Source organism: Thermobia domestica, chromosome 6 (assembly GCF_964235325.1).
Source record: "Thermobia domestica chromosome 6, izTheDome1.hap1.1, whole genome shotgun sequence".
NCBI lineage: Eukaryota > Metazoa > Arthropoda > Insecta > Zygentoma > Lepismatidae > Thermobia > Thermobia domestica.
In genome coordinates this window covers 171,856,989-171,872,546 of record NC_137459.1, presented here as the reverse complement: position 1 = coordinate 171,872,546, position 15,558 = coordinate 171,856,989, and the positions used below count along the sequence as shown (strand labels likewise).

General features: G+C 33.6%; 1 protein-coding gene across 14 annotated transcripts in view; it reads left to right on the top strand.

The window, feature by feature from the left end:
- Positions 1 to 15,558, top strand: part of Itpr (Inositol 1,4,5,-trisphosphate receptor) — a 281,735-nt gene that overhangs the window by 136,108 nt on the left and 130,069 nt on the right. For all 14 annotated transcript variants that reach the window (XM_081762388.1, XM_081762394.1, XM_081762393.1 and 11 more), the window contains one exon: positions 3,107 to 3,364. In XM_081762388.1, coding sequence (XP_081618514.1) covers positions 3,107 to 3,364 — 258 coding nt within the window. The remainder of the gene's footprint in view (positions 1 to 3,106; positions 3,365 to 15,558) is intronic.

Here is a 15,558-nt window from a genome sequence, read left to right as displayed (position 1 = left end):
ACTTTTTTCAATTCAACACATGATCCATGAATCTTTGAGAAACCTGCAGAGAACAATTCAGGCCGATGTTGTGAATAAAATCCCTAAGAAGTATTTACTATATATTTTTGTGATTTTGGCAGAACGTCTAACCGTAGATAAGCTTGGCGGAGATCGTACAACAATACAAAATACTTGGCATTTTTTATTCTATCCAGCAGTCCTCAATTTTAGGAAGCGAATAACTAACTCTCTCAGTTATTAAATTCAGTAATCGTTTCGATTCTATACATAGCCTTAAGAGCCCCGTTCTTTTTCTTAACTATCACCATAGTCAGTGATGATTTCAGTGGGTGTTCCGATGGGAATTTCTACCGGGGCAAATCTCTGATCGTGCTCAATAAGGGTTACCAGTATTTTCACAGTACTACTTGAACCTCCTGTGTATTGAAATCCCTCCCTCCTCTCCCGGGAGAAATCCTCTGAAATCATCACTGACCATAAGTGTAGCCCAACTCGACTTACAGATCTTGTTTAGAACTCGTGCTCTACACATGTTTCTTAACTTTTTTACCTGGTCGGCCAAAGAATACAGTATCTCCTATGCTTTTCAAAATACCGGTGTGTAACTCCAGATCTTAATGGAATGGAAACTTTGTACTCTTTAATAGGCATACCTTTTATAGACTCCCCGAGTACTTTAAGTTCTATCACTATTTTGTCGTTTAGTAAGGTTAGCCAACAGTTTCTGATCTAAATGTATCTCTTATTTCACCTAAGATGAAACATAGACGTAATCTTATGCCTCCATTGTGAAACTAATGTATCCAGTCAAGTTCTACTTAGGATTGGTTGATAAGATTCTTCCTTTATTACTATTGTAAACAACGAATGTTTATACTACTGGTGTCACACCTCAATCGTTCACTGACGTACTATCTTAATTGGCGAACCTTCCGCATTATTCATTTTTCCTTTAAGTAACTCCAATAACCTACATTCTATTATAGATGTTGTATGTCCAATAGCTGACACTACGGCTCCTGTACGTAAAAGAAATTTTTTTCTTGTTTATTGCATTTTAATGATACATCGGTTCCTTTAAATAACTATACCCATTAGACTATATATTATTGCACATAAGTCCGGAATTACTTCTTGCGCCAGCTGCTAGTCACTAATCTAGTACCTTTTACCTTATAAACTGTTGCCTTTTAACTCCCTCTGCCTCCTAATATTAAAAATTACAGCACAAGATCACTTTATCATCATTTTCCGTAACATTTTAACTTAACTAACAAATATTATTATATCAATGATCGTAGTGTCTTAATCACATCATTTTTATCATAAAGCGAGTGCATGCTCACAGAAACATGACTTTCTCCGACCACCAACAGTCACATATTTTTCCTTTTTAAAATTTTTATTTTCAAAAATGACAATTTGCGTTTTTCAAACTTGAATTTTCAACAAGTTTTTAAATGTATTTGTAGTGTAGTAGGCTTAAATATGCATTTGATATAAAATGTTGCACATTTAATTCTCTTTTGAATATATTTTGCTTGAAATTAGTACATTTAAAAAAAAAAAAAAAAGTTGAGAATGCTCCAAGAGCATTGCCAGAACGAACTTAAAGAATGGAGATATGGAACGGGAAGGATAATTGTGATTGTTCCTAGATGTGAATCTTTCTATCCGCACCTTCTTTTCTTTCTCGCAAAAATTAGCAAAATACCATCTCTCTATGACTTACAGTTCTCGAGACATGGCTGCTTAAATATCTAGAAATTCGAACTTTTTTTAGCCAATATCTGGGGAACGGTGGCCATGGCCAATTAGCCAATAGACAGTTAATCAGTGGCCACCGGTTACTATTTGGTACCAAAATATTCACCATCCTCTTAGGTATTGATTAACACCAATATGATCTTTGTGTGACTTACGTTCCCGAGATTTGGCTCCTTAAATCTTCCGAAATCGGAACTATCTTTTGGTCAATATCATTGAAACGGTAAGTCATAGACAGATGATATTGGTGTTAATCAATCTCTAATAGAATGTTAAACATTTTCGTAACGATATTAATTGATGACCACTATCCAACTGGCCACTGGTCAAACCAGTTGGACAGTGACCACCGGTTACTATTTAGTACCAAAATATTTAGCATCCTCTTAGGTATTGATCAACATCAATATCATCTCTCTATAACTTATGGTTCCCGAGATATGGCTCCTTAAATCGCTTGAAGTCGGCCATTTTTTTGGCCAATATCTTGGGAACGGTAAGAGTGACACGAAAAATTTAATTACTTTCTCTGATAGTTTTTGATTCTCTATCTAATGCAGGAATCATTGAAAATAACAGACAGATGGAAAGACACACAGACATAGAAAATTCAGTAATGAACTTTGTAAGTTCGTTAATAACGGAGCTAGAGCATTTACCGCAAACCTTTATAATCTGCAAAATAGGCTTGCGCGCCTATATATATATATATATATATATAACTGAACATCTAAAATTTAATAAATGATCGTTTTCTATTGTCTAGATGTAATACAACTGTGTGTACAAGAATTAAAAAGTAATAAATTTTGTGAGGAACCTTGAAATTGGATTATTTCAAATGGATTAATCCATGAAAAAATATTAAGGTTTTGAATTAAAGATGAACGCGGTGTCAAAATAGTATGAAATACGATATGAACACACCATTTCGATTCTACATCCCATGAAACATTAAGATTTTTGTTGCCATCGTCCTACGAAGCATGATTTAAATTATCACGAAATTTCATATTTGGCCTGTGTGTAGTGATAACTTCGGCATCAAAGGCTACCTAATATTCGAATTAGTACACTTACTTTTGAAACTTGTGATACCGGTGAAAGCCCAATATCCAATATTCTATAGAGCGTAACCATGCGAAGTAAAACTTAAGTTACAAATAAGCAAACAAATATATCTACAAATAAATTGTGTACGGATTGATATTTGAAGTATCAATAACTGCCAGGATTATTTAAAGCGAAGACGTATTCTCAAGTGAGACATTTCAATACAAGTAATTAGAGTTCGAGTATAAATCATTTTTCTAAAATAGACTGCTTTCTCTTTCAGGTCAAAGAAGCATACATTAATTTCTTAAACCATTGTTACATCGATACTGAAGTCGAAATGAAAGAAATATACACATCAAATCACATGTGGACTCTGTTTGAAAAGAGCTTTTTAGTAGATATGGGAGTTGTTGCAAATGCGACTCATGATAGAAAACACGCTGATACAGCCTTAGAAAATTATGTTACGAATAGTGTGATGAACATCATAAGTACATTCTTCAATAGTCCTTTCTCTGATCAGAGTACAACTGTACAGGTAAGGGTTTATTTTTTGAAAAAGTGTGTGTGCTTATTACTCTTGCACAGTACGGGCACTGTTCATTTAAAACCTTACTAACATTCCATAAGGAGTTACTAAAACCTGAAAATTAGATAGTCAAATACCAGAAGAAGAAACAAAAAAGTAGTTTGACAGCATACTCTAAGTAGCTTTTAGGAACACTTCCGAAGATTAGCTATTTACGGAACAATCGTAAATTTTGGTTACGGTACGATATGTCTTTGTTTAGTCCTGAAATGCTGGTTGCATAATTAACCTTATTTATCGTTGTAAATTTCCAAGCTGGAACAAAGTAAAACAGTTTATAGAAGAATATAAGTAGATAATAATGCCCTATATATGTGTATCAAATTAATAAACACCTACTTGTTTGTTTAGAAAATACACAGATTGAAAAGAAGAAACACAAACTTTTAATTTTCGAGCATCTATGGTGAGAAGAGAAGAAAAATAACATTAGAAGGGTCCGATTATGCGTCACTGTCGGGATGTTCGTTATTTATATTTACTTTATTAACCATGTTCCAAATGTAGCTGCTAAAGCCGTGTTAAAATCGAAGCAAAATAGTAATAATTAATAAAAAGATGGAAAAGATGTCTACTAACATCTACATAGCTCAGGTACCATTCTTGTATTTATCTGCTGTTTTCGTTAATTTTGGTTTTTTGTAGGTTTACTTGCGTAACAAATATACATATATATACCTATGTGCATAGTGTTGACTCCAGTTTTGGCACTATATTGTGTTCAGTGGATATTTCGTGGGTCACATTTTTAGGTAAATGATATATGTATTATAAATGAGATATTCAGGGTTGTCGATACATAATTACATTTTTATTTACAAGAAAAAAAAGAGTTGAGACAATTATTGTCCAAGGTGTAAATGTTGAATTATGAATTGATCAATAACTTTCATTGGTTGTAGCATACATGGAAAGCTCGTATTCGTAGATATATTACTTCAAATAATAACCCTCCCTTTTTAATGTAAACAAGGTAACATAATTTGTGAATGTTTCTTTCTGAGTTCTAGAGTATGGAGGAAGAATTAGTTCTTGTGTATGATCAGGTATGAATTGATAATTAAACGTACTCTAAAAGTCAATGTGTATTTTACGAAGAAATATTATGATAAAAATAATTTTATTAATATGAAAATTAACTTTGGCCGGATGGAATTATGATGATGTAAATAAACAAATATATATATGTATCCATGGGTATTGTGTAGTGGCTTGGATTTTACGTACTGTTAAATTCTCTAAATTATATATCAGCGATATGTCAGATATTAGTCACATTTTCGTCTACTAATTTACATAAAATTATCTCCAATGATTTATTATTATTATTTACCAAAATTAAGATACGGATTACGAAACTTCAAATTGTACTAATAGGTACAGTACATCAGTCTGTTGACTATGGATCTGTATAATTAGGAAAGACATACATTTCTTAACAAATCGACAGGTGAAAGATACAAGACTTCCGCAATTTTTATTATTATTATTATTATTATTATTATTATTATTATTATTATTATTATTATTATTATTATTATTAATAATAATAATAATAATAATAATTTTTAAATGCTGAAGTTTCAAAAGCGACATATGGCTTTTATTTTCAGAGAATTAGAGCTAATTTAAACAATAATAATTATCATATAATCAATTTAAAATTCTAATGCAGTTGTCCGAAATATTTAATTATTTTCTAGCACTGCGAAGGAAAGTAATCAGTTGCTTTTAAAACATCGCCATTTAAATGAAACAAATCGTGGATATGAAACTAAATGTCTTGCATCTTTATCAATATTTGTAAAAACTGCACAGAATGTATAAGTCGACAAAAAGTTGTTACTCTGACACTCTTTTCTCTATTCCGATCTCAATAAGGATATTTCAAAACAGTACTTTAGAGTCGTGCTGTTGTTATTTTCATTTAAAAAAATGCATAATAGGAGGTGAAATCTTAAAGCTAGTCTTAAAATACATAAAGTTAAATATTAATCCAAAGAATCATTTTCTGAGGTTATAAATGATGCCTCGTCGAATTTTGTTGTATGTACTGCTGTAGACAGGGAATTAGTGGGAAACCAATGCTTTGTGATTGCTGTATGATTCCCTCATTATAAATGTTTTAAAGGAAGTCTACGATTTATCTCTCCTTGAACTTCTTTTCTTTCACAAACATACGTAAGTTCCCAATCAAAACGTGAAAGATAATAAGAAAATTGCTCCTTTTAATACTTCTGTTATGGGTAAAAATATCACACATTTCAAATATCTGCTTGTATCTTACAACTGAACCAAAATGTGTTCGAATGAGCAAAATAATTTATGGCCCTGTATTCTAAATAAACAAAATTGTCCAGGTACTTTAAGATGATGTATGGATCTGTCTATTGAATGCATATGTCGACTATAGATAAGTAATAAACAAAATCAACATATTTAAAGAGGATGTGTGTTAGGAAAAGGAGAAGGATCTTGATATCGTTAAAGAGTTGTGGTTAAGTTTTGCCATCAAGTAGAAAGTGTATGTTATTTGCACCGAATACACTTGACTTTTAGAGGTCATATTTTACAAAACTTCTTTTTTATTATTTTTGTGGTTGTTTTGTTCTCGTCTTTTTTAGCATATCTCTGTTAAATTGTTTTGTTGTTTGTATCTTGTAATTTAATGTCCTATGCGTAACAAATTTCGGTTATTATTAATATTTATATGTTTTGTTTGCATTTGAAGCCTAATGTTGCTATGTTTGTTAAATGTAGGGTTCTATTGAATTGTATGCTCAGATAATATATATGAATACTTAGTTCAAAACAGAATTGTGTTTGAGTAGATTTGAGGTCAATACGATCTTCAACTCAGGAGACCGAGCCTTGAGATTGAAGCAGTCCTAACTGAATTTTCTTAAACCATTATGCAATTTTTTGAGTAAAGAAATTTTACAGCAAAACATTCCATGAAGACCGTATTCAGATAGGGCCCTCTTATGGTAAATTGGATATAAATATACATAATGCGCGTAAGTCGTAAATAGCATGAAACAATTCATTCACTTATATAATATCAATCTAAAATAGTCTTTCAAAAAAGTTGGAAGTTATCCTTACATGAGTGTCATTAATCACCACATCTCACGTATGTCACAGCCAAATATGATAATAAAATGATTTAATTTTAGCTATGGAACACCTGACGATATTTGAAGGAACTGATGACTTAATTATTTTCATCCCATTTGAATTCGTTATTTTTGTAATTCATTAACCCAATTTGAGACATTGTTTTGTTCTTTGCCAAGATACACTCGGATGTAGTGATTTTAATTAATAGCTTTTTATTTATCCTAATAACAACATTACAGACGGTTAACAAAATAATGGAGACACTTGTAATTTGCAAGATGTCATACGTATGAGATGGTAACAATGGGGACACGTGTACGGGTTAGCGTTTGCATTGACTAAACGTGCCTGTTTTTGAGGTACCATCAATTCAAACATCCTTGATAGTTTATCGTTTGAAATTATCCAAAACTCAGAATCTTGCTTGACTGGGCGCGATCAGTTCTATGTCACTCTCTGCAGAATGATGAACTCGCTGTAATACGTAGTCAAATAAAATAGTGGCTAAGCGGTTAGCGTACGCGCATTTGGCGCGGGAGACTCGGGTTCGATTCCCGGCGGGAGTTCAAGTGGTTCGGAGTCCACGTTAATCAGTAGGTCCAAGTCTCACGTAGCCTCGCTGCTGAACTGGACGTTAAACTCAAAATCAAATCAAATAAAATAGCATTTAGACGTTCAGATATCCAATATACATTTCTGAGGAAGTTTAAAATGAAATAAGAATTATGACTCTCGTTCAATATATATTGAATAAAATTATTTTTGTTATAAAAAAAACAGATTTAAAATGACTTCGGTGAGTCCGTGGATAAAAATGTACAGTATTTCTTTCAATATACATTGTCTTTAATGGAATAAAATTTATTGCTTTGTACTTGAAGTGCAGAATGTTCACGATTCATTGAATATAATGAGAAAAGATTACTTTTGATTCCATTCTCATGTAATTATTTTATATTTTACACATGACTTACAGCTTAAGCTTGTGTTATACACTTTTAAAAGACCTGTGCTTTATAGGCAAGGTTCCCAACTTTTTTTGTAAAAATAAAGAAGACTTTGTTACGACCTTACAGTTATTATAAATGAATAAAAATATTAGACTTAAAACGTTTTATTACAGAAAACTGAAATAAAATTATTGGCAAGTATTGAAAGTTTGCAGAGTATAACAAGGTATTCTTATGTTTCTAAAAGAAGATTGACTATTTAAAGAAAAGAAGTAAGATAACCTTCAAAACTGCATACTTGCACTTTTATCATTGAAGTCGCCATATTGCTTTGTGTATAATGCTGAACATATGAGCTCCTGGATTAAATCAAATCGGAAGGCAGGAGAAAGTTTAGAAGTTGTGCCAAATACGTGAGTTCTTGGAATGTGGGCGAGTTGGCAACCCTGTCTACAGATTGCGTGTAATTTGACTCATAAAGTTAATTTTGATCTTCTTGAAATATAATTCAAACCCCTTTTTATTAAAATTATAGTTTCCTAGAAATTCATCTGCAAAAGGAGTTTCTGTTACCGAACTTCGCTAGCAAGTGCATTCGTTACGCTAATGTAGAAATTGTTTAGCCCGTTCATAATATTTATAGGAAGAATGATGAAAACACACAGTATTTTTAATTTGAAATCATGCGTAAAGAACACCTTTTAATGCTATATATGTTACTAACCTTTTATGTGTGTGTTTCTGATTTTAAAGTTCATTCATACAATGATTTCAACTGCAGAGGAGGCAGTCTTCCTCGAAAATTTGGCGAGGTTGAGTTGAAAGAAAAATCCAACTACTTACAATTCTAGTGTAACAAAGAATACGTTACTTTTAGGATAAATTCAAGAATTTCTTGATTTGATTGCAGAAAAATCCATTGAGAAACTTCCATAGCGTTAATTATGTTATTGATTGTAAATATAAACTTTAAACAAAAAGAGATAAACTGAACTCAGAAGCTTCCATTGTGCAAAGCTGTGGAACACAGTTTCTGTTGTCGAGCCGAGCCTGTGGCTGGCCAAACTTGGCCTTCAAATATAGCGATCTTTAGTTCCTACGTGATAGGCTACTTGCTCATAAAATTTCATTTAGATCCTGCCAGTAGTGTCCAGCAATAAAGTACCACGTAGAAGACGAGTCGAGCCTGTCTCTAGCCAAGCCGAGCTACCAATATATATATATATATATATATATATATATATATATATATATATATATATATATATATATACATTTGGCTTGCCAGTAGTTACCGTGAAATAAAATACTACATATAAAGCATGCCGAGCCCACCACCAAGTATAGCTATAGTAGGGGAATGAATAAGTGAAAAGTTGCAACCCGTAGGTTTTTCTTTGCTACAAGTGACAATCATTGTTTTTATGATTCTTAAAGCTAGTTTTAACAGATAATTGCGTTTTCCACCCTTTAATTCCTTGGAGTCACCACAAATTAAAGATGGCGGACAAGATGGCCGCCCAAAAGGGAGAGAAGTTCACATCTCATAGGTTTTTCTTTGCTACAAGTGGTAATCACTATTTTTATGGTTCTTAAAACTGGTTTTAACAGAAAATTGCGTTTGGTACCCGTCAGTCCCTTGGAGTCACCAGAAATTAAAGATGGAGAACAAGGTGGCTGCCCAAAAGGGAAGTAAGTTCAAATTGGCATATGGCATCAAACGTGGTGTCAATTTTCATGCTTTGAAAATGTTATCAAGGATAAACAATGTAAGGTATTTACATGACTAACAACTTCATCTAACAAAGAATACATACATCTTGGATCTGTGAACGTAAGGCTTTACCTTTGGTCAGTCCACCAACAATAAACTCTAAATCAGGCAGATTTGTAGCATTAGAAAGAATTGCTCAGCCAGGATTGTAATTAGATTTGTTTTATTTTCAGAGTTATTGATAAATCGCTCCCAATTTTTTAGGTAAAGACGTATTTCTATCTTGAATGAGGTGTCTAATACTTTCAACTTTGGGCAGAGTTGATCTCCTTATTCTTGTTGCATCTTTTAAGTAGGTGTATCGGAGTATATGTCAAATACAACATCGATTCTTCTTACATGTTTGTTCTTTGTTAAGTACTTGAATTTCTTATATACTAAATCCTCAAATGTTGCAGCATCCTTTGGTTTTGCAAGTCGATGTCAAGAGACATGCCATCTACTATTAGAGCACAGTGCTCGTTTGGTAAAGCAGTCAAATTAGTGTAGGTTTCTTCTGTTAGTATGTGAAAACTGGAGCTTCGTCTGTTGAACGTGAGCCTCTTGAAATTGCTGGTGTACTACTAGTAAAGTCGTATGTTAAGACGTCCTTTATATCTACTGTTCTTCCTGAACATACTGCTGCAAGAAGTCTGTTGAATCTTCACGTCATTTTTGTGGTTAGTTTCTTCTTTAACTTGTTGGTTTAAAACGATATTTTTGAAAGTCATCATGTTCATTTTTTTATTGGAGCTTGCAGGTCTTCAGTAGCATCTGGGCAAAACCATTCATTTATTTAAAAAAAAAAAAGTCTATTATCTCTGCATCTATTTCTCGTGCCTTTATTAGCTTTTCTACGTGTTCTTTGGGTAACACATAACCAATTGAGATACAAATTAATGATTCTGCTGGTCAGCTAAACATGTAAAATCTCTCAAACTATTCTTGCAGGCACTGCACATCTTCAGCACCCTTTCTTAGTCTTCCTGTATACGGCTCATTATGACTACATTCTGAATGTGTTCGCATTCCAACAGGGTCTTTTGCCATGTCACATAATCTCCCTCTTTTATTGTATGTTAGTATAGAAACGTATATAGATTTTTAGGTAAACATTGGAATTCAGCATTTAAAGTTAATTGATAGCAATCCTCAATTGCAGGAATAAATTGAAGGTCTGATAGAATTTTCATTGCAGTACAGAATATGTTTTTAGTATCAGAAATAATTTCTTGAAAATTCAATCTTGAGCCATCTTGAGCAATAACAACTTCTACAGTTTAATTTGTACGTAATTTTCTTGGGAAGATAAGCAGAGAGAGATTTCTGCATATCTGTTTTTCAAATTGTATATTGTTTCCATAATATTCAGAAAGCATTTTCTTCGTATCTTTGTTAATGTCAACGAAACGCCAGTTTTCTTCTTTTGACGGCTATACCTGTGTGCTATTTCTTTTACTGTGTAAATGTTTCCAATGTGAAATCCTCGTTTCAGCTCAGTAGCTACATCAGAGAATATAGGGTTTCCATGAGTATCAGTGGTTTCCACAGAATTTTTCAATCTAATTACCCTCTCTTCATTCCTTCGACAGCTTGGATGATAATGTGCCTCCGCTGCAATCAGGTGTTCTGTACCAATTCGACATCTAAGTGGTTCATTGGAGTCTGCAAGTCTGCGAATAGTAGAAGTACACTCATGTTCAAAATTATTGTCTCATGTCTATAAATATGTTGTTGTAGGAATATAATTTGATAACGAAATCGCCCGGTATTTCTTATAAAGTTAGTATGTGTGTAATCGGCAAAGACATGTATGTGGCAAATTCCATGTCAAAAGAGCAGTAAATAAGAACAATAAAACGAAAATAAAACTTTCTTGTCCATTTAGTAACATTTTGTTTTACTCATTCTAATTTTCGTATTTATAAAGCTTTTCCTATGAAATTTACCACACACATACATTTTCCGATTATACACATAATATCAGTATTAAAAGTACCCTGCAAAATCATAATCAAATTATATTCTTACAAGAAGACAGTTATAGATATGCGACAATCATTTTGGACGTGAGTGTACATTCAAGTGCTAAAACTTGAGAGAGTCTTTTGCCATCTTCCCTTTTCTGACAGAAAATACAAACCTACCAATTAACTTTAGGGACTTGTGATCACATAGAAGCTTTCACAGGCTGAAAAATCTCTTCACCTGTAGTTGGAAACCTCTTATCTTGACTCTCTACTTAGCCTTTCTTGTGTTCATCCTTCCTCATTTCTTCATCAACTGATCAATATGGTCTTGGTGTGTGAACTGATTGTAGCATTTTTAATGCCAAAATGTGTTCTCATATGATGGCAGTCTAACAATGCGTGTTTCTGGATGTACAATACAGACTTTAAATTCAACGTCAACAAATGATAACTTTTTTCCTCACATTCCTTCATTTTATTTCCACAAACAGAACTCCAGTCATCTTAAGCAAGAATATACCATTTTACATAAATGTTCCTTAAGCTTGCAGTAATTCTATTGTTTGCCAAATTTCTCTATTTCTGTGCGCATCTGGCGCTATTTCTGGTACCATTTTTTGATTCTACGACCATGAAAACATAGAAATCGATACCAAACTTGATACCACATGGCAGCTAAATTTGCTTTTGTTTTCGGACCGCCATATTGTCCGTCATTTTGAATTTTTGATGACTTCATGAAATTTACGGTTGGCAGACATGATTTTCTACTTACATAAGTTATGAGAAATAGAAAAACAATAGTTGCTGCTTGTAGCAAAGAAAAGCCTACGGATAGCTTTTCGAATTTTTGTTTGTGAAGAATTTTACCCTACTACTATTTTTATTTCGGAGACGATGGGCTATTTCTGACCAATAGTTACTGAGAAATAAAGTACCACAAAGTGTAGCAAGTTGTATTTATTTGGCAATGAACTATTTACCTACCAAATTTGGTTTAAATCTGACCAGTAGTTACCGAGAAGTAAAGTACCACATAAAAAGCGAGCTGAGCGGAACTTGTCCCTGGCCGAGTCCGGCCACCAAATATAGCACGTTTTATTCAATTGGCCATGGGATATCTGTTGACCAAATTTGGTTAAGATCCGGCGAATAGTTACCGAGAAGTAAAGTACTACATACACACACACATACACCAGAAGTCAACTCAAAGCTCCCGTATCATTACGTCGGGAGCTAAAAATATAACCTGTTTTGTTGTTGTGCATTCTAGCTTAAATTTTTAAGTGCTCATAAGTTTTCTAAATTAATACACTGAAACAGTTAATAGGATTGATTTGCAACTCTTATTGGAAATAAATATTGTAAAGTTTTGATTTTTATTAAATAAAGCTATTTATAATGACGTCCCATTGTCTATCCAAATTTGCATTATTTTATTTGAGGCGTGGATTTTTTGCAGACGTAGAAAGATTCAAATACACTTCTTTTTATTTGTGAAGTTTATTTATTTAAAAAATGCGTGACCTTTACACTATGACTGTTAGTAAATAAATGTTTAAGATAATCCTCATGTGAATACATTCTCATCTTTTGAATCTAATGTGTTGTGTAATTTTCATTGTAATGTCACGTATAATCATGTCAGTATATGTACTTTCGCATTCACGCTTTATTTCATAAAGGGGGCCGTGGTGGCTCAGTGGTAGAGCGTTCACCTCTGGTGCTTGGGGTCCCGGGTTCGATCCCAGCCCCCGCCAAGTGAACTTTGTGGTGGACAAACGCCGTGTGCGTGGGTTTTCTCGGGGTTCTCCCGTTTCCTCCCACTTTCTTCATTCCACCATTTCATTCATTACTCATCATCACCGTCTCCTTTAGCCTAACCGGCATAACCGTGGGACGTAAAACTCAAATATTTCATTTCATTTTTTTATTTCATAAAGTACAGAATGAGCATTTTGATCTAAAGACTTTTCCATATTAATGAGAGAGTTGAATCTATGTTTTAGTTATGTTTTCTGTAGTTTACATTATATTTTTAGATTTAAAGAGAAATAGATCAATTTTTTGATCCATCTGAAATTTAGATTTCTTTTAATGTCAGATTTGAAGGCTTTTTGTAATTAAGTGTGCCAGTTTCTTGAGTCGATTTGTGTACACTGAAATCAAGATATTAGCGTATCCTTTGTTCTATAATTGTAATTAATTGAAATAGTTAAGGAAAACTATTTTCCTTAACTTCTGACCTCTCCAAACTCCGGAAGAAGACTGCAGAAAAGGCAGTTGAAATTATTGACTGAGTGAACGTCAAAATCGATACACAAAGGAAGAGTTAGGCAAATATGAAATGTATTTATTTCAATGTCCTTCTTCATTTCTTTTCTAGGTTAAGTATGATATGCAGATGGTTTATCCCAGCCCCCCCTTTGCTAAAGCGGTACTGAGTTAAGTGCAAATGAATAGCATCCGTATTTTATGTAGAAAATGCTCCTATATCAACTTACTTGCCTTTACATTTATCTGTTCAAAAGAAACATTTGGTCATTTTAAAAGTTTCACCTCTCCCTATAGGGATTCGATTTCCAAATATTCAGTATAATAAGTAAACATCTGCTCACAGTGATCTATAATACTATAAAAATCGTCGCGATTTACAAAATAAATTTTGCGTGTTAAAGTTTTTAAGCCGATTTGATTTTCATATAATAGACTAGCAAATTTCCTGTGTTTCACCTCAGTGAATATTTTACATTCCACTGCGTCATCCATATTGCGGTTGTGCTAATGAATAAGAGATTGACATCCCATAAAACAAAAAGATCCAAATACCAAAGTTTGTGATGCTAAGTTTTGTTATTCAAAAGTTGTGCCCGAGAGTCAGAAAAATCTCTCGTCTTCGTCTCCTCTGTCACTCGTATTATAGAACCCGATAAAGATTTATATTTTGCGAACCAGAAAATTTCCAAATACAAAATTTCGTACCTTTTCATATGATAGATCAATAGTTACGTCCTGCATGTTAAAAGAAGTGCCTCTCCTTTCCAATCCCCTTACAGCTTTAACTTTTCAACTTCTTTCTTAGCAAATACTTAGGAATGAAGAATAACGACCGTGTAATATCACTCGGTTATTGAGTTTCAAAGATATAGTAGTCAGTCAGCGGTAGTTCCAAGTTAAATCCTGTATTTGTGAGTTTGTATATTTGTTCGGAAAATAAAATTAAAAATAAGAAAAGGAAAGATTTCGAAATCGTATATTATTGGGTGATATCAATAAAACGGAGAAGTTACTCATTACGCCCAATTTTGAAGTAGTTACTCGCATTGGTATCAATAAAAAGAGAACTGAGCACTAGTCGTCTCGGCTGACCTCGAAGAAGCCCCGCCCTTTTGAAGTAACCACACCTCTATTCTCGAGCCGAGTAACTACTCCGCGTTTGATATCAATAAAAATCAAAGACTCTTCTGTGATACTAGTAACTTTTCCAAATTTGTGGAGCAAGCTAAATAGGTGACTCCGTGCGAAATATGGCAGAGTATATGATTGTTTTGCTATGTAGCAAAATTTATAAATTGCATAGAAATGTTGCAAATGGAGATTACAAAAAACATAGGTTCATGAAAGAAAATGTAGAGTAGTTAGCACAACATTATTTAGGAGAATCAACGGAAATTTGGGGTGATGCACTACGTAATGATAAAAAGATGCGGGTTTTCTTGCTTTACGTGAGTGATCCGGGATCCCAGGTCTGAATGTCAGGGAGATTCTGTTGTGGCTCAAAGTACTGTGTCTATGACTACTACAAGTGTAATGGATGCGATTATTGTGAAATCTGAAAATTGATTGTTTCCGGAGGTGTGTGTAATATTCAAACAGCAAAGGCAGAGTGGCAAGAACAATATACATTTCCGGGTGCTATCGGAGCACTTGACTATACACACGTGGCAATAAAGAAACCTAGTATTTTGGAGACGAATACGCTAATAGGAAGAGCTCCTTCGTGACTAAGCGGATAGCGTACATGCCTTTGGCATGAGAAACCCGCGTTCGATTCCCGGTGGGAGCTCATATGGTTCGGATTCCAAGTTAATCAGTGGGTCCCGTCTCATATAGCCTGGCTACTGAAAAGGGCATTAAACTCAAAATCAACTCAACTCAACGCTGATAGGAAGGGTGTATACATGAGAATGTATATTTTTTTATGCCAAGGTGAAAGGGGACACGTATGGTGTGGAAAACGCAATCAGATGGACGTGCTTTACGACGTGACTGGCTGGACTATTTAAAAAAGGAAACAAAGGGGCCAAGTGTCTGATTTCGTTCTTAAAGCCAAACAATCTTGGACAAGAC